At 42.3% G+C, this 21085-nt stretch overlaps 1 protein-coding gene across 1 annotated transcript in view; it reads right to left on the bottom strand.

Annotated features, from left to right (window-relative positions):
• The window catches only part of LOC124618725 (protein-tyrosine sulfotransferase-like), a 376746-nt gene that overhangs the window by 92628 nt on the left and 263033 nt on the right, over positions 1-21085 (bottom strand). Inside the window, exon 3 of the mRNA XM_047145375.1 lies at positions 10285-10415. Within this exon, the coding sequence (XP_047001331.1) occupies positions 10285-10415 (131 nt within the window). The remainder of the gene's footprint in view (positions 1-10284; positions 10416-21085) is intronic.

Raw genomic sequence — 21085 nt, 5'->3', positions numbered from 1 at the left:
TAGTCAAGAACACCTTTGGCAATTGAATCTCAATGTAGACAAGTGTAATGTGCTGCGAATACATAGGAAGAAAGATCCCATATCATTTAGCTACAATATAGCAGGTCAGCAACTGGAAGCAGTTAATTCCATAAATTATCTGGAAGTACGCATTAGGAATGATTTAAAATGGAATGATCACATAAAGTTGATAGTCGGTAAAGCAGATGCCAGACTGAGATTCATTGGAAGAATCCTAAGGAAATGCAATCCGAAAACAAAGGAAGTAGGTTACAGTACGCTTGTTCGCCCACTGCTTGAATACTGCTCAGCAGTGTGGGATCCGTAACAGATACGGTTGATAGAAGAGATAGAGAAGATCCAACAGAGAGCAGCGCGCTTCATAACAGGATCATTTAGTAATCGCGAAAGCGTTACGGAGATGATAGATTAACTCCAGTGAAAGACTCTGCAGAAGAGACGCTAAGCAGCTCTGTACGGGCTTTTGTTGAAGTTTCGAGAACATCCCTTCACCGAGGAGTCAAGCAGTATATTGCTCCCTCCTACGTATATCTCGCGAAGAGACCATGAGGATAAAATCAGAGAGATTAGAGCCCACACAGAGGCATACCGACAATCCTTTCGACGAACAATACGAGACTGGAATAGAAAGGAGAACCGATAGGGGTACTCAAGGTACCCTCCGCCACACACCGTCAGGTGGCTTGGGAAGTATGGATGTAGATGCGCCGGCCGGTGTGGCCGTGCGGTTCTAGGCGCTACAGTCTGGAACCGAGCGACTGCTACGGTCGCAGGTTCGAATCCTGCCTCGGGCATGGATGTGTGTGATGTCCTTAGGTTAGTTAGGTTTAAGTAGTTCTAAGTTCTAGGGGACTGATGACCTGAGATGTTTAGTCCCATAGTGCTCAGAGCCATTTGAACCATTTTTTTGATGTAGATGCAGATGTAGATGTAGATGTAGATGTAGACCCTTGCCGGCCGCGGTGGCCGAGCGGTTCTAGGTGCTTCAGTCCGGAACCGCGCGACTGCTACGGTCGCTGGTTCGAATCCTGCCTTGGGCATGGATGTGTGATGTCCTTAGCTTAGTTAGGTATAAGTAGTTCTAAGTTTTAGGGGACTGATGACCATAGATGTTAAGTCGCATAGTGCTCAGAGCCATTTGAACCATTTGAACCGAGTGCACCTTTAAGCCGGCCAGAGTGGCCGGGCGGTTCTAGGCGTTGCAGTCTGGAACCGCGTGCCCGCTACAGTCGCAGGTTCGAATCCTGCCTCGGGCATGGATGTGTGTGATGTCCTTAGGTTAGTTAGGTTTAAGTAGCTCATAGTTCTAGGGGACAGATGACCTCAGAAGTTAAGTCCCATAGTGCTCAGAGCCATTTGAACCATTTTGAACACCTTTAAGGCGAGAAGGACGCCATTATCAACACCTCACTGACTTTGAACGAAGTCGTGTAATACGGCTATGAGAAGCTGGATGATCCATCTTCCACTTTACATCTTCCACTTTACATGACTGCTGTACGGTCCCAAGAAGACTGTGGTACGGACGGACACAGGGCACTACCGAGAAAAAAGAGCATCGTCTAGATCTATGGCTCAAGTGCATCGTACTGCATCTGCAGAAGCATTTTAAGCAGCAGTTGGCATCTCAGTGACACAAAGAACTGTTACAAATCCGTTATTTCAAGGACAGCTACGTGCCAGACGCTCTGAAGCTTGCAGCCCACCGACCCAATTCAACGCCATTTGCGACTTCAGTGGTCTCAAGCGAGAACTCACTGGAGGGCACGGTTAAGGTTGTGTTTCATGATGGAAGCTGGTTCTGCCTCGGTGTCAGTGATGGCCAAGTGTTAGTTAGAAGGAGGCCAGTTGAGGAACCGCAACCAACCTGTTTGCATGCTAGACACAATGGACCTACACGTGGAGTTACGGTCTGGAGTGCGATTTCGTAAGACAGCAGGAGCACTCACGTGGTTATTCCACGCAACCTGACTGCAAATTTGTACGTGAATCTGGTGATTCAGCTTGTTGTGCTGTCATTCATGAACAGCATTCAAGAACGTGTTTTCCAGCAGGATGACGCTCACCCACATGCCGCTGTTGTAACCCAACATGCACTACAGAGTGTTGACCTGTTGTTTTGGCCTACTCGATCGTATGGGACATCATTGGACGACAACTCCAGCGTCATCCACAACCAGGGTTAAACATCTCTGTACTGACCAACCAAGCGCAACAGACATGGAACTCCATCCCACTAACTGACATCCGGCACCTGTACAAATCAACGCATTCACGATTGCGTAATCGTATTCAACATTTTGGCGGTTACACCAGTTATTAATTAATTTATTTATTTACATGTCAAGTTTCGTAGGACCAAATTGAGGAGCAAATGTCCAAGGTCATGGAACGTGTCAGTACATGAACTTACAACATAAAAGTAATAACAGATAAAAATAAATGTTCATGAACCTGAAAGAAAATCAGTCCATAAGTTTAAGCAAACGCTATCAACAATACAATGAGAATCAGCTTAATTTTTCAAGGAGCTCCTCGACAGAATAGAAGGAGTGACCCATGAGGAAACTCTTCAGTTTCGATTTGAAAACGCGTGGATTTCTGCTAAGATTTTTGAATTCGAGTGGCAGCTTATTGAAAATGGATGCAGCAGTATACTGCACACTTTTTTGCACAAGAGTTAAGGAAGTCCGATCCAAATGGAGGTTTGATTTCTGCCGAGTATTAACCGAGTGAAAGCTGCTTATTGTTGGAAATAAACTAATATTGGTAACAAGAAACGACAATAAGGAATATACATATTGAGAGGCCAATGTCAAAATACCCAGACTCGTGAACAGGGGTCGACAAGAGGTTCGTGAACTCACACCACTTATTGCCCGAACCGCCCGTTTCTGAGCCAAAAATATCCTTCTAGAATGGGAAGAGTTACCCCAAAACATAATACCATATGGCATAAGTGAATGAAAATAAGCAAAGTAGACTAATTTACGTGTCGAAGCATCACTCACTTTCGATACCGTTCGAATAGTGAAAATGGTAGTATTAAGTCTTTGAACAAGATCCTGAACGTGGGCTTTCCACGATAGCTTACTATCTATCTGAACACCTAGGAATTTGAACTGTCCAGTTTCACTAATCATATGCCCGTTCTGTGAGATTAAAATGTCAGGTTTTGTTGAATTGTGTGTTAGAAACTGTAAAAACTGAGTCTTACTGTGATTTAACGTTAGTTTATTTTCTACAAGCCATGAACTGAGGTCATGTACTGCACTACTTGAAACCGAGTCAATGTTGCACACAACATCCTTTACTACCAAGCTAGTGTCATCAGAAAACAGAAATATTTTAGAGTTACCCATAATACTAGAGGGAATATCATTTATATAAATAAGGAACAGGAGTGGCCCCAACACTAATCCCTCGGGCACCCCCCCCCCCCCATCCCCACTTGACAGTACCCCACTCAGATCCCACATCACAGCCGTTATCAACATTGTGAATAATGACCTTTTGCTGCCTGTTGCTTAAGTAAGAGGTGAACCAATTGTGAGCTACTCCCCTTATTCCGTAATGGTCCAACTTCTGGAGCAATATTGTGAGATCAACACAGTCAAATGCCTTTGTTAAATCAAAAAGTACGCCAAGCGTTCGAAACTTTTTGTTTAGCCCATCCAGTACCTCACAGAGAAAAGAGAATATAGCATTTTCAGTTGTCAAACGACTTCTAAAGCCGAACTGCACATTTGATAGCAAATCGTGTGATATAAAATGATCAATTAACCTTACATACAAAGCCTTTTCGATAACTTTTGCAAACACTGATGGCATAGAAATAGGTCTAAAATTATCTACATTATCCCTTTCTCCCTTTTTATAAAGCGGCTTTACTACTGAGTACTTTAATCGATCATGAAACTGACCATTCCTAAAGGAAAAATTACAAATATGGCTAAATACAGGGCTAACATGTGCAGCACAGTACTTTTATATTCTACTAGACACTCCATCATAACCATGAGAGTCCTTAGTCTTCAGTGATTTAATTATTGCATCAATCTCCCTCTTGTCTGTATCACAGAGGAGTATTTCAGACGTCAATCTCGGAAAGGCATTTGCTAAGAAATTTATATGATTTCCTGTTGAAACTAAATTTTTATTTCATTCACCAGCAATGCTCAGAAAATGGTTGTTAAATACTGTACATACATCTTATTTATCAGTAACAGAAATATTATTACGGCGAACTGACTTTATATCATCAACCTTGTACTGCTTACCAGACACTTCCTTCACAACTGACCATATGGCTTTAATTTTATCCTGTGAATTAGCTATTCTATTTGCATACCACATACTTTTTGCCTTGCTAATAACATTTTTAAGCACCTTACAATACTGTTTGTAATGGGCTACTGTAGCTTGATTGTGACTACTTCTAACACTTTGATATAATTCCCGCTTTGTTCTACATGATATCCTTATCCCACTAGTCAGCCAACCGGGCTGTCCATTACTGCTAGTACCTCGTTTAGAATGTTCTAATGGAAAGCAACTCTCAAAGAGCATGAGAAATGTGTTATGGAAAGCATTGCATTTATCATCTATATTATCGGCACTATAAACATCTTGCCACTCTTGTTCCTTGACAAGTTTTGAAAAACTCTCTACTGCTGTTGAATTAACTTTCCTACGTAGTTTGTAATTAAATACGACATTGGTTTGAGTACAAAAACCTTTTAGTGTTAAAATTTGTGCATCATGGTCTGAAAGGCCATTCACCCTTTTACTAACAGAATGCCCATCTAGTAATGAGTAATGAATAAGAATATTGTCTATGACTGTGCTACTGTTCCCCAGCACCCTAGTTGGAAAAAACACAGTTTGCATCAGATCATATGAATTTAGGAGATCTACCAACATCCTTTTTCTTGCACAATCTCGTACAAAATTAATATTGAAGTCACCACATATAACTACTTTCTGGTACTTCCTACAAAGTGAATCAAGAACCCTCCCTAGCTTAAGCAAAAATGCTCTGAAGTCGGAGTTGGGGGACCTATAAACTACAGCAATTAGAAGTTTAGTTTCACTAAATTCCACTAATGCTGCACAACTTTCAAATATCTGTTCAGTGCAGTGTCGTGATACGTACCAGCACTTCACATTTACAATGGCTTATCTCGCGTTTACATTAACCTCTCATCTATCAATGTTAATCCCTTACGTATTTTACCTAGAAAAGTGTCTTCGCGAAATTTCGTCACTTGCATTAACTATTTTTTGGTATTACTGTTTTTTTCCGTCACTGTCAGGTGAATAACATTAAAAGGTGTCCTATCAGTGGCTATATGCGGAACATTCATTATCATTATAATGCTAGAGAGTCGCTGTATAGCCTCAGAAAGGTGAATAATCTCACGGAGTGCATATTTGCAGGTCGTTCACCTGTCACAGTGGCTCACTTGTCTACGGACTCTCCAAAAGGGCACTCAATCGTGGTTTAAATCTCTAGAATTCTCATTTCAACCCGTGTAAAGTTGCGTAAGTTTGATAAGTGTAGTGCCAGGCCCTTGAAAGACCTCCTCACTTAGCTTAATGTGCTGCGCACTAGACAGCGACAAAGAGGTATGAGTCAGTGGCGAATCGAACCAGCCGAGCGGATCAGCGGCCATTGGTCTGTTGCACCGTACATGATGCGTGCATTTTTTACGTGATTTTCGCTGGTCATTTAGGCAAATGCTGGGCTGTTCTCCAACTTCTACTTCAGAAATACAATACCGAAAGATTTAAAATTTGATAAGTCGCAGAAAAAAGTTTACGCTATTCACAGACGGATGGTGAACTTAGCTAGCCTACCTTAGGTTAAATGGCGACTGTAACAGGAAGGGCATCCCTTCAAAAAGTTAAATAAAATGAGTTTGCCGAAGTAAGGAAACAGAAGATTTCGTAGGAAGAGACAGAGTGTAACAGACACCTGAAACTATTTGCAGAACTGCATTCTTGACTTTGATACTGACGTCCTGCATTAGAAATTCCAGCTGCAGTGTGTACTGTCATTGATATTGGAACCCTACATCGGTGTCGGAACTGCGACGCACGTGAATGGCAGACTAAAGCTCATGATCAGAAACATGATCGAATTCTCAGTGTCGGTGTCTAAAGCATCTTCCTCTGGAAAACCCCTGACCAGTTTACTCTGCGAAGTTTGCGCGAATTGCTGACAAGAGGTGAGGCCTAAATGTAAAATGCATTCCTTCGTGTCCTTCCTTCACGTTCAAGCCAAAGGCCGTATGCACAGATTTCATCAATTAATGATTTATACTTCCTGCTTCGAATGTCAAATGAAAGACAGAGTGAGGTTAATTTAGACTCGGGCACATTCTTCGAAATTCTGAATATAGCAACAATAAAATAAAGGGAATAAAGTTACATCTGGTACTTGTACATAAATCATACTGCAGTTATTGATGTAGAAGGACGCTAAGGGGAAGCGCTAATTACCGGAGAGGGTGGAACGGGGATGGAGAGACAGGATTGTAGCCTATTTTTGATGTTATATATATCGAGAAATCAGCAAAGAAAAGCAAAGAGAAATTTGGACAGAGAATTGAAGTTTAGAAGGCTGAGTCGAGGTTTTCTGATACCATTTTTATCTGAAACGAAAAAGGAAAAGGAAGATCAGTATGGAAAGGATAGTAACTTCAAAAAAACGCTCTCGATACGAGGCGAAAATTGAAAAAAATAGCCCGAGGGCCATGGAATGTAGTCGATGTAAACCAGGCGATGATGAAGCTATAACAGTGGGAAGTTAGACACTAAAACTAGCCGATGAAGTTTGCTATTAAATGTTAGGGCGTTTTTCGATGTTATTCTTCTGGGGTGTAGCCTTGTACAAAAATAAAACATGGACGACAATTTTGGCAAGAATAGAAACTTTCGAATAGTGATGATACAGGAGACAGCTGAATATTTGGGGGGTGGGGGTGCGGGGGGGGGGGGGGTGGGGAAGAGATTTGGGTCGGATAACCAACGAAGAGCTACTGAATCAATGTGGAGAAAAATAAATTATGGGACAGCTTGGCCAAAAGAAGCAATCGGTTGACACCATAAAGTAGTTTATTCCCAAGCTGTCCTGTAACCTGTTTAATACGCAGATCCCAATAGTCATTCAAGTCAAAGAACTAATGCTCCATGAACACTGCATACATTACACTACTCCCAATGACTGAAATTCTAATTATTTATGTATCACCTATCCTCTTGGTTCAGTGAGGGACTCTTGTCATTCCGGCAGCCTTGGGACTTTTAGGGGAATTTCACTTAGGCGAACTCAATAGTCGTAAAGCTGTTTTCTACTGAAAGTCATTCTCTGCAGAGGTAGAGAGCAGAAGAGGTCAGTCTGCCGTTACGCCCCAGCAAGAGTGTCGAGTGAGGCCAAGTAGTTTGTCATAAAATTATAAAATCGCGTCGTGAGAGAAGCTAAAAGGAATCCACTTTAGCTAAGATATGAACCTCAAAGACAGGAGTACTCACGAGCCTTCAAAGCGTGAGAGCAGCCGTTAATTTCAGACATGGCCTGCTGGAATGTTTGCTCATATTTTAGTAAGGGGTTATGTGATTGGCTCATAGTAATTATTTTGGTAACAGCGGCGAAACCTTGCGAGTGCGTATGGGTACGTCTTTTGGTTGGCCATGACTGAAAATCTGTCATGTTGTGGGAGAGATTTTCTGCCTACTTACCCGCGATATGGAATAAATAGACGTAATTGGTTAACCATGACAAAATTTGCAAGGGTAGGAGACGGCCGCTGTGACCGAGCGGTTCTAGGCGCTTCAGTCCGGAACCGCGCGACCGCTACGGTCGCAGGTTCGAATCCTGCCTCGGGCATGGATGTGTGTGATGTCCTTAGGTTAGTTAGGTTTAAGTAGTTCTAAGTTCTAGGGGACTGATGACCTCAGATGTTAAGTCCCATGGTGCTCAGAGCCATTTGAACCATTTTTTGCAAGGGTAGGAAATTGTTAAACTTGGGGTCTGCTGCGACTGACCGCAGAGTTTTCGACTCTGGCAGAAACAGCTAAGTTTCGTCGGGAAAAGTTGTAACACACTTGCATCAAGGCTCCCACAGATAACACTTGTTTTCGGGTGCGAGGCAGCAGGCTGGGTTTTAGACCTACAGAGAGGGACCTCTGACAGAGGAGAATACAGAGGTCGAGCTGAGCTTGAAATTTTCAGCCACTACCGCAGCTGTCTTCTTACGGGTTTGAAGCATGGACCATCGTTACATCCACTGAGACGAAGCGAGCTTGAAGTCAGTTTACTTTTCATGAGACTTTCTTCGTCTGATATAACTTTCAGGTCCAGCTAGTTGTACCTTCTATGTACTTAGTGAGAGTACGGGTGTTCGTTGATGCTTTTACGGAGATCTTTCTTTAAATCACAATCACCGGCCAAATTTTTCGCACAGTTTTGTATCGATCTTTTATGTATCACTCACCTGTGCCAAGACTATAGTCCTGATTTGCATCTTGTCCATTTGTTTAATGTTTGCACTTTGAATTCAGTGGGTAAATCTTTTTTTTGTGTGTTTCTTGCAATAAACCAGGTTGTCACAGTGATCACTTGTTTCCTTTGTAGTTCGGCTGATCCCATGATCAGTATGCCCGTGTGAGGTTTGAAACACATACTTTCATGCATAATTGAGCCACTCCTTGTAATTTTCATATAATAAGACGTTATTCGTTGCATTACATTGTTTCTTTTAAATTCGTATGATTTTATGGGGTGCTTACCTTTCCCACAGGTCATCCTGTATAGGATCTACAGCATCTTAGGGGAATGCAAAACAGCTCGAATGTCACCTTACAGCATTAATGAATCGTAAATTTGATAAATGATAGAGGTGTGGGAGGTGAAAGTTGTAGAAGGAGACTACAGTTGATAGGTTTAGTAGATACTCGTGCAGAGATGAAGAGGTTTTCACATGGAAGACTAGCGTGAAATGGTGCATCAAATCTTCCCATGGATAGAAGAGCACAACAACAACGACAATATTTATGGAAGCAAGGAGTGCACGTTAGTGATGCAGGAGCTGGGAAATATCCATAGGGGAAAGCGAAGTGGTAGGTACAATAAAGGATTTTATAGGAAGCCATGTTTTCACAAAGCAGCTGGGTGAAAACGAGTACTTTATTTGGCACTACTGGTCAGTTTCGAGCTTCTGCAGTGCTAAGCGAAGTACTTTTAACCAAAACGCCTGTCTTTATGTGGAATCTACTGTGACTTCGGTACCCCACAGAGAACAGACGATGAGTAATGTACGAGCAGTTAGTGCGAATAGACGTCTCACATTGAAAGAATTGCATCAGATCATACCGGGCGTGTCGATGACAACTCTTTATGACGTTGTCATTGTCATGTTAGGGTACAGGAAATTGTGTGCGCGCTGGGTTCCAAAACTGTTAACGGAAGAACACAAAAAGAAAAGGATGGGCTTTGCACTCGACTTCCCCACGCGCTATGCTGAAGCAGGTGATGAGCTCCTTGATCACATTGTGACAAGTGACGAGACGTGGATTTATCACCATACACCCGAATCCAAGCAACAATCAATGTAATGGCGCCATTCGAATTCACCAAAAGCCAAGAAATGCAAAACGTCGATTTCAGCGAAGAAAATCATGGCTTCTGTTTTTTGGGACAGACAAGGCATTCTTCTGTTGAAATTTATGCCTCCTGAAATGACAATTAATGCTACTGCATATTGCCAGACAATGAAACGTCTTCGAATGGCAGTTCAAAACAAACGCAGGGGAATATTGACAAGTAGAGTCCGCTTGCTTCATGACAACGCTCGGCCTCACACAGTGCTGGTAACCAAAGCACTACTCAAACAACTCAAATGGGACGTATTGGACCATCCGCCATACAGCCCGGACCTTGCGCCCACCGACTTCCATGTCTTCCGTTACCTGAAGTCACATCTTGGTGGAAAATCATTCCACGACGATGAAGAAATCAAAGATGGAGTTGAAATGTGGTTCCGACAACAGGCGGCAACCTTCTATGACTGTGGGATACAAAAGCTTGTGCACCGACTTAACAAATGTTTGGATAATGGGGGTGATTATGTCAAAAACTAACAAATAATCCAGTTAATAAGATGTAACTGACGTTTCCTAATAAATGTTCTATTTAAGGACTGCGAGCCATTGTATCTTTACTTTTCGAAATGCCCTCGTACACCAGAGTGGGATACAGACCTGACCTCAGGGTGGGCGTCCAGCATGGCCCTCATGAGCGTGGTACCCGAGCGGGGGACGCCGCCCACGAAGATGAGCGGCATCTGGCGGTCGTACGGGAACACGCGCTGGTCGGCGCCCACCACGAACCTCTGCAACACACAGGGCACGTACTGCATGGGCAAAATATCAGTTAGCGGCTATTCTCTTTATTGTCCAAGACGACTGCAAGCCAATCAGCCACCTCCTTGGAAAGAATGTTGTTTTCAGCCAACAAAACTAACATTTGCAAAATGGAAAGAATAACAAATTGAGTGGTAGATAGGTTGCCAAATCAGACCAACACCAGACCAGGGATTAGAGCAAGTACTTGATATCCGAACAGCAGCTCCCCTGTGCTATGTAGTCACCAAGCAATGCTACACTAGCGTCAGTGGCGTATAGGTCGAAAGTGTAGGGTCAGATTCATGTCTCACCACGGAGGTAGCTCACTATGTTTCTTTCAAAGATGAGTTACGTTTTCGTAACATATTCCAATTCAATCTTAGGTAAGCGTCATTCGTTCCTATATCTGTTCATCTTAAATCGCTCCACAAAAAAACTCCCTAGATACTGCACGGTCATATCTGGTTCCAATGACCGATCGCCAATGCAGTATGTAAACAATAATGGATTTTTTCGTCTATTACTAGCTACAGGGAAAGTCGCCGTTGTCTTGCAGATAGCGTCTTTGACTGGTCATCTAAACATCCTGGGTCACTACTTAAATTATTGGTATATATTAACAGCTATGGCGGACGAAGTCTTTCGTTATGAGAAGTTACTCTTCCTACGAATGGCCTTGTTATACAGCGTGGAGAGGCTGTCAGTTTTTCACAGCACTCTACACAGAAAACGACACGCAGGCAGTTGGGGTACGTATATTCCGTCCCAGGGGGTAAAAGAGTGGCGACACCGAGCGAGGTGGCGCAGTGGTTAGCACACTGTACTCGTATTCGGGAGGACGACGGTTCAATCCCGCGTTCGGCCATCCTGAATTAGGTTTTCCGTGATTTCCCTAAATCGCAAATGCCGGGATGGTTCCTTTGAAGGGGCACGACCGACTTCCTTCGCCATCCTTCCCTAACCCGATTAGACCGATGATCTAGCAGTTTGTTCTCCTCCCCCAAATCAACCCAACCCAACGTAACAAGGACATCCAGCCACCCGTTAATGTAACCATACAAATCCGTTCATAACCGTGCCGACATTATTGGATGCGGGACAAAGGCACAAGAAGAAGAAGAAGAAGAAGAAGAAGAAGAAGAAGAAGAGGAATGCACCTATGAAGTAAACTGAATATTTAAAATTTCAATTTTGTAGGGTCAGTTACGACCTTTTTTGCGGAGGGTAGACATAGCCAGATTTTTGCGTATAACAGAAGCAAGTGGGTACTAGCTAGATTTCTAAGATCCAGTGATCCACATTTACTTAAAGAAGCAGCAAAACAGCCAGCAAGTCGTGGTATTGAAACGTTTCTTTTTATGTGTAAAAAAATTTAAACCAAAAACTAAAGTAATTTATGTAAACCTACGTCAGAAACGCTGTATTTTTGTATTAATTCCGTGTATTGTCTTTGAATTGTCTTTGTGTGAAATTGTAATTAATTCTTAGAAGTGAGAGGGCATACACATGTTAAAATTAGCGAAAGGGAACAATTGTATTCATCAATTGGCAAACAATGCATAAGACGCAGCGTAAGTGGCGTCAATAATCAAATCTTATGCGATCAGCAGCGCCCGAAAGGAGTGCAGCGAAGTCTCTCGAACATTTTTCCACGCAAGAGGCTTCCGGAATAGGGAGAGACTGAGGAAAAATGACAATCAAGTTGCCTTAAGTTGTCTACTTGTATAGAAACAAGTTCATCGTCCGGCTCGCTCTCTCTCGATCTCTCTGTCTCTCTCTCTTTCTCCTGAGGCCCACCCTCTACTGATTGATGTCTCCGCTCTTGTCGATCGCTCTCTTAATGGTCGCTCTCTCGAATCATTATGTAACAGGGAGCTGTACTCGAAAGATATTTTCAAGAAGTTTAAAGTATTTATCAACGTAAAAGTATCGTAAATATATCAATAATTGATATTGATTACCAATGTTTCATTTCAACAACATTAACCTTCCCTGCCGACATTGCTATGTTTCAGCTAGGAGAACTGCAACCGACATATCGTTTTCTCGCCGCTGCCGAACATAACTGATGTTCGAATTTGTAGCAGCCACTCGTGCGTCCCTGAGATCTCTTAAGCCGATCTGTAAACTCAGTTTTCGGGCAGTACTTCGGTGCATAACGCGTGATATTAATGATGGGCATACGGCCAACAAACAATGTGCGCGGTCAGTCCACTGCACGGTATCAAAGCAGGTTAGAAAATTTTTTATTAATTTTCTCTCTCGTAACAGTAAATTTATCAGGGCCATGTGATAATTTATCTTTTTCTTCTTTCTTGGCTACTTATTCAAATAAACTTCAAAAAATGGTTCAAATGGCTCTGAGCACTATGGGACTTAACATCGGAGGTCATCAGTCCCCTAGAACTTAGAACTACTTAAACCTAACTAACCTAAGGACATCACACACATCCATGCCCGAGGCAGGAATCGAACCTGCGACCGTAGCGGTCACGCGGTTGCAGACTGAAGCGCCTAGAACCGCTCGGCCACTCTGGCCGGTAAATAAACTTCACTTCGATTAATTTACTCTTATCGAAATTTATTTTTTTCAATTACCACTAAAAAGCGGCACAAAAAATAGAGGAAACTCTTATAATTTCTAGGAAGTTAGAAGAAATATGAGCAGTTCTGGACTTTGATTAAGATTTTTCTCCTACCGCCCGTAATCCCAGACCTCGCAATATTTGGTAAAGGAAACGCTGAAAGGATAACGCGTGTCAAACAACTTTTATCACAAAACTGTTATTTTTCAACGAGTGTTCTCTATATCTATACAGTTAAAGATGAATGATATTGTAACTAGCTATGTTAAAAAAACTGTGACTATTGATGAATTTAGAAACATTTATGCGTGGATAGGCAATAGAATGCAATAAAAAGTTCATTTTCCCTAAATTGTGTTTTCATAATTTTTTTAAAAGGCTGATTAATAGGCTATTCAACTTTATTGTAGTATTCTAAGTCGTCTGTTGGTTTCTGTATCCAAAGTGACATTAACCTTAAAAACGGAGCGAAAATCTGGAAGCGATAGTTGCTAGATTTATAAACGTCAGTAGGTGGAAAAAATGGAGCCATGTGGAAGTAAGTCAGATGCTTATCCATTTTCTGCAGTTAGGTAACCTCCGACAATGGAAAATTCTATCAGACCAAAAAACTTCAGGGTGTTTCAAAAAAATTCGTCCACTTTCACAAAGCATATCTTCCACATTAACAACGACAAAAATTGGGGTGAATATTAACTTATACACAGAACAGAAGTAATAGCCGACAGCAGCGGAATTTAATGGACTAATTATTAAAAGTAAAGTAGCGTTGTATAATTTGTTTGTGGAATGGTTCCTAGATGGTTTTAACATGGGACTCATAGTGAAGTATTGAACTTTGAACAAGTCAACTGAATATGAGTTCTCGTACAGGGCAATGGACTTCCGGGAGAAAAGTCAACTGGTGATCTGTCGTACCGATGGTCACTGTTTAACTGATCGATTGGATCTGTTAAGAGGAATATCTTCTGAATAGGTTTAAGGAGTCATTTGGAGGATTTTGCTATGTCGAAAGTTAACCCTGACTACCAGTCGTTGTTCTGTCGTTTCGTGAATTCCGATCGTCGTGCCGCGCGGAGTGGCCGCGCGGTTCGAGGCGCCACGTCACGGATTGGGCGGGCCCTCCCGCCAGAGGTTCGAGTCCTCCCTCAGGCATGGGTGTGTGTGTTGTTCTTAGCATTAGTTAGTTTAAGTAGTGTGTAAGTCTAGGGACCGATGACCCCAGCAGTTTGGTCCCTTAGGAATTCACACACATTTGAACATTTTTCCGATGGTTGTTATTAAGTCAAGATTAATGGAAAATTGTAGTTGATTGTAAGTTTCACGAACTTTAAGAATTGAGAGTTTATTAGGACGTGGAGTAAGTGCTATGCCTGGGCCAGTCATTGATAACTGGCACGTAGGTTGATCTATAATCAGTAGTGGTACTGACTGGTTCTGTGCACATTAAATAGTGATCTTGTTTGTGCACTCCACGGTGAGTGATTGCGACGTTAGTGACTGTATTGGGGTTGAGATAATAGTTTGATTGCCGTAATTGTGCATAGGTGAATTTAGGGTTCTTATTGAACAGAGAACTCAGATTCGTTGAGTTAATTTACAAAAACAGAGAACTCAAACTTATTGAATTAACTGAGAAACAAACACCAGTATTTGTGACAGTGGAATTCTGAAATTAATGGTCGCTCAGCGGAAGTTGCCCGAAATTGGTGAGATTTTCACAGTAATAGGTAAATGGTACTCCACTGTAAATGTTCGAACAAACACGTGACAAAGCTACTATTACTCAACAGCAAGCGTCGAGTTGCCATTTAAATTAGAGCACGATAATGGGTCTGCATAGAGCCGACACTGGAAGGGTCTAAATTCTGGAGTGAAGTACACACTGTGCACGTCTGTAATTTATTCCTTGGACCTTCTGAAGCGACAGTTTCATTATTCTTTGTTCGTTCGATTATTCCTTCGTTTATGGAGTTTGATATTTTACCTTGAATTCTGTATAGCAATTCACAGCTTTGTGAAGCTTATAATTTCATCTATATGTGGCAGAAGATTATGTAGGATCGCTACAGAGTGTTGACACCGCAAAAAAAAAAAAAAGGAACGGAAACGTACAAAGAGATATGCGCAAACTATATTATCAGTGAAAGAGACCACATGGAAGCGCGCTATCCACATACAAATCATGTTACTACAAGTGGCAATGGAGGAGCAAAATACCTCAGCAGTGAGCCCACGTATGACGATTGACGGCAGATGTGCAACGACAGACAAGCTGCAAATGAAAGTGCGCACGGCACAGTTGCTGTCGGACAAACCAGAGCTATGATTAGCGGTGCTCGAGTTAGCATTCGAGCAAAACGAGGTAGTGGATGAACGCACTAAGTTTGCCGTGGCAGTGAAAACGTTAGTCGCGAGAGCGGCTGCAGTTGACAGGCATGTCATAAACTGGCCCACGACAGGTCAGCAATATACGTGTTTAAAACTTTATTAATTAGCAGAACGCGTAAACCACTAAATCTGCGTATGTAGCAGTTGTTGAAGAGGGCAGAAATGAGAGACAGGACACTTTCCGAGCATTGGCAACACCTGCGAGATATCGTCTGCGAAATGGACTTCTCAGAGACGGTGCTGAGTCACGCACAGAAGGAACAGTTGCTGGGAATGGCCAAGGCAGCGGTGGTCATTTGCGAACAACAGGATATCCAAGTGTTAACAACGGTGGCTGACAAACTTTACGCAACGCTAGACAATATGCGAGCAGCATGTGTAACAATGATAGCAGATAGCAGTGCGCAACAAGAGACGCCACACGTACCTGAAGGCCAGCAGGCGTATCTGACAAAAGAACTGCAAGAGCTTACTACATTATAAAGATAAGTGTCTCAATTATTGGAGAGCAAGAGGAACACATCTGTGCGAAAGGTAAGAAACAATGATATTAGCGAAGTTAGCCACAAGAGCAGGTGTGCTGGTATTACCAGCAGTTCGGTGACAGAGCCACAAATCGAACAGTAGCATGTGTGTACCGAAATGGCACCAGTGGCTGATAATAGGCGCGGCAGGCCGCGACAAGAGGGCCTTCAGCGAGGGGATGAGCACACCATGGGACGCAGTATGGTGAGTAATTTACCCACCTTACTTACTTTACTACAGAGATTATGTGTCAAGGATGTGAACGCGGGCAGCTGTTAGCTAATCGACTCAGGATCACATCTTAGTGCGCAGTTTTTCAGGGACCGCAGCAGCATCTCCCCGAACGCACCTGACAGCAGCAAATAGGTCACCAATAAATACAGAGTTTGTAATTTGAACGTAGATTTGATGTTTCGATATAGTTTCATGTGGATTTTCTGCTGCCAAAGCTATCAGAAGCCATATTAGATGCGATTTCCTTGTGCCACATGAATACTGAAGAAAATATTAATAAGTCACAGATCAAGAAAGACTGAAAAGTAGCCATGGATACCCTTCGACGAAGTACATGTCCCACCACGGACTGCATGCAAAATGGGGTCACGCAGTGCGAAAAAGGTAGAACAATGGCACTTATGTAGAATGTGTTGCACAAACCAGTGCACCACATTATTACTATGCCCAGTGAAACAGTATTACAACGACCTCGAAGATTAGCAGTAGCCTCACATCGATTTGTAGTGATCAAAACTGAATTCTAGGTTTTGCTTAAAGCAGGTGTGATATGTCGATCTGACAGCTCATGGGCGTTGCTGTTGCACTTAGTGAAGAAGAAAGACAATGGGTGGAGCGCTTGTGGTGATTACCAGGTGCTAAATTCCCATACAATCCCATATCGTCACTTAACCCAACATCAGGGATTCCACCAACGAGCTGGAAGGAGCAACGGTACTTAGTGTCACCCACTCCTAAAAAGCAGACCACCAATACGAGTCGCAGAGGAGACATACTGAAGACAGAGATTCGGGTTGTTTGATTATATCTGGATGCCATTTGGCCTCAAGAACGCGGGGCAGACAGAGGTTTATAGACGAGGCGCTAAGAGCGTTGCAGTGTTGCAACTTGGATGACATCTTGGTTGTCTCGGAGTCAAAGGAGCTGCATGAAGAGCACCGTTTTTGACCAAATTAACAAATTCAGAATTGTGATCAGCGAGGCAAAATGCGCACTTTGACAACAGCAACTGACATTCTCGGGCATGGAGTGCCGGTAGATGGAATGCCGCCTTTTAGAGGCAAGATAGCAATATCCGAATAAATACTGCTACCAATGAATTACTGACAGAGGATTTTTGCCAGTGATAAATTTCTACCGGAAACATCTGCCAAGAGAGGGTGATCTCCAAGGACCGTTGAAAGCAGCACTAGCAGGAAAGGAGTGGCCAGTGACACCTACAGTCGACCATAGAAACGCACAAAGTGCTCAAGCAGGGGAAGACAGATTTACAAAATACACTTTCGCTGGCACACACTGTATCGCGCACTCCGTTGTCGACACTAGCCAATAAGCATTAGGGGCAGCACTCAATCAATACGCAAATGATCACCGATTATTAAGAACTGGCAGCAAGACGGGCCACCGGCCAACAACTATGGCAGTTCAGCCAGGATGACACTATCGGACTGCAGCGTCTGCAGAAACGGGCAGCAGGGGAATCGGTCAGCATTTGATGCGAGGTATCAAGAGGCAAACCTAGACCTTCCGTTCCTGAGTAATTACGTAAGAAAGTCTTTGGTACTGTTAACGGACTAGCCCACCCAGATGTAAAAGGCAACGTGAAATTTATAACGGACTGCTTTGTGTAGCCAAGCGTTAAGAGGGATTCTCGCAGGTATGAAATGACATACTTGTCGTGCCAGAGATATGAAGCTGGTCGGCTTTACAAACCACTAAAAGACATCACACAGACTACGAAACGATTTATGCGTATCCACCTACCATTATTTATTGATGGCCGTGGACCGGTATACGAGATGGGCAGAAGCGGTGCAACTGGCAGATATATCGGTGGAAACAGTGGTACGAGCATACTTACCTACAAGGATCGCGCTCTTCGGATGATCATTACATGTGACCAACAATCATGGCCGCCAGTCCGAATTGTCGGTATTTTTGGAACTAGCCAAACTGTGCCGATCCAGATATCACAGCATGACTGCCTACCACCCGGCGAGAAACGGCATTTCGAGAGGTGACGTAGGACTTTAAACACTGCTCTGATGCGCTACGAAGAGAGCTCGGTCTCATCATTGGCGTTGGTGTTGTATGGTGTCTGGACCGCTTGTAAAACAGAGTTCTAAGCTTTCACGGCTGAGTTTATATGGAAGCACTACGACTGCCGGCCGAATTTTTTGCTGTACTACCAGAAGAAGCAACAAGCAACGTGCCATACTTCGTGCAGCAGGTGCGTGAACATATGGCCAAGCTCCGATCAACACAGGGTTCTGGGCATAGGATAGGCAAACCGTTCGTACACAAAGAACTAGGTTATTGCTCTTATATATGGTTACGCACGTATGCAGTTGGACCACCGTTGCGATCACCGTAATCCGGTCCGCATGAAGTATTGACAAGAGATGAGCATACAATACAGATAGAAAGCAATAGAAAACAGCAAACTGTTTCATTAGACAGAGTGAAAGCAAGAGACATGTTGCTGCCGGAGGACGACACCGAGCATTACCAACAATATAAGGTGGTACCCGCACAGCCGCAAGGACAACGAGGCGTGTCGACACAAGATGACAGCCCGCCACTTCCAGCAGAGGGAGAAGGCACCGACCCCGGCGAGATATTCTAGGGTGAGCTGACGAATAACTTACAAGTTCCCACACGTCCCCGGAGCTCCGCTGTACCGCGAGGGGATGTGTAGGAGTTGCCGTCACGCGAGTAAAGCGCACACAGTGCATGTCGGCAGTTTATTCCTTGGAACTTCTGAAGTAACATTTCCATTATTCATTGAGAGATCGATTATTCCTTCATTTATAGAGTTTAGCGTTTGGCCTTGAATTCTATATTACAATTACAGAAATAGATATAATGGCTTCCTGAGGCTTGTTATTTCATCTGTATGCGGAATAAGACTAAGCAGGATCACTGTAGGCTTCTTGTTTTGAATTACTGTCATTTCATGTTTACTTTTGCTGGCTCTCGTTCACTCGTATCGTCGTCGTGCAACCGAAACGAAGATCTGAATCAGGCTAGGGGATAAAAATAAATTTGAGTCCACGCAATTCGATTAGAAATAACTGTAACTTCCTGTTAACGTTAACTGCAGTCCTCAGGAGAAGAAATAGTTCATAATTTGAAACAAATAGAAATAAATAAAAAGAAAAGTCATAGAGAAAGAAAAATAATACGATCTAAAGCAATAATATTTTGGTAAAGAGACGAAATTAGTAGTTGCGGAATGTTAGATTTTGGCGAAAAATGTCACAGATATTATTTGTTTGTGAAACGTCAATTACGATGAAATAATTATGTCATATATTTTAGATTTACTAACAAAAGGAAACTTTTATATTATCAGTACACGTAAAATGACTAATAATAGTAGTTTTTATACCAGTTTTGCCTTATAAGTGACTGACAATGGGAATTTATGTAAATTAAGAAGAAACTATGATGGAAGTAAAGTCAGAGGCTACGGATATATCACTGGCGCCGCAGTAAATTATATCTCTGAGCATTAAAACGATTGAAAGTTGAGGAACTGGAGAGATTTTACATTACGTGTATCGTGGGTGAAAAATAACTAAATAACCGGTAGGTTGTTATTTACAAACTAGCGATTTGTGTACGTGTTAGAAACGGTAATCTATAGTATAGAATTACTAGGTTAGTAGGAGAATTATTTTGCTTAGTCAGCTATTTGTGCAAATCAAGTGTATGATTTAATTACCCAAGAATCTTGATTTGGCTTCATTAAGATTTTGTTTACATGATAATCTAGACCTAATCGAGATTAGGGTATAGCAGGGCTATTCCATTCATTTCAGCAGTAAGCCCTACATAATACGATACATAAAACTTCTAAAAAAATTTGTCAATGTGGTATAATTATGGAATGCTATTTGTAAATACATTCCAGTATATAAAAGGCCGAAATTCCTTTACAGGAACAAAGTATTAAAAAAATATCTAAAGAAGGCAGAACTCACAGTACATAAATATGGTTGAGCTATTCCATCCAGTCAAGAGGATACTTCATCCAATATATTTCAGTGTCAGAATCAGAAGCATGTACCATAAGTAAACATTTTTCGTCCTTTTTGCACCCACGCACAGTTTGTGAAACCAAGTAGTACATTTCTGGCACTTTATCCAAATAAGCTGCCTACAAAACTTGTTTCTTCTTGTTTCATATCTTCCTGGGACCATGAACCTCTTGGATTTTCCCCTCTTTGTACGTTCTGATCATCTGAAAAGAAACCAAGAAAATGTGTTCTCTAGAATTTCCCAGTAAAAATCAATTATACTAATAATTTGATTGGGCGAAAATAAGGCCTTTGTGGGAAAAGCCAGCAATATATGTTGATACACACTATGTAACCTGTGTTCTTATACAAGTAACACGAAGAGTTTAAAATTTCATATTATTGTGCATGGTACACCTTAATTTCTTAGGTGGTATCCTTTAATTAGGGCAATTATCCATCAAGCTTGGCTTATCTATAAAGCTTCATCTTCTGTCCTGTCAATAACGTAACAAGAAACACCCTTACTACAATCACATGCGGTGTCAAAGAGACACTGGCACACACTGAAGGCGAAACGACCTTGACTCTGTGAGGAACTAGCGCACTGTTGCTATATTTCATATTTCAGGTGGATTAGCCCCGTGCACGTTTTCATGTATAGTTATCAGTACGTTACTACAATTAAAAAACTGTGTTGGGATGGCATAATGTCGTGTTGTATATACAGGGTATACTATCGGAAAATACGCACTAGCCAGATAAACAAGATAACTTTGCTAAAAGTGCCTGTCGTACAGTCTCTGATTTTGGGACAAAGCAGTAGGGCAACAACAGTCGCATATTATTACAGCACAATTCAAAATTTATGCTGATGGTACACCGTCCTGATAAAAAATT

The sequence above is a fragment of the Schistocerca americana genome, chromosome 1 (genome assembly GCF_021461395.2).
Source record: "Schistocerca americana isolate TAMUIC-IGC-003095 chromosome 1, iqSchAmer2.1, whole genome shotgun sequence".
Taxonomy (NCBI): Eukaryota; Metazoa; Arthropoda; class Insecta; order Orthoptera; family Acrididae; genus Schistocerca; species Schistocerca americana.
The sequence above is the reverse complement of the archived record's forward strand: the minus strand, read 5'-3'. Positions and strand labels throughout refer to the sequence as shown.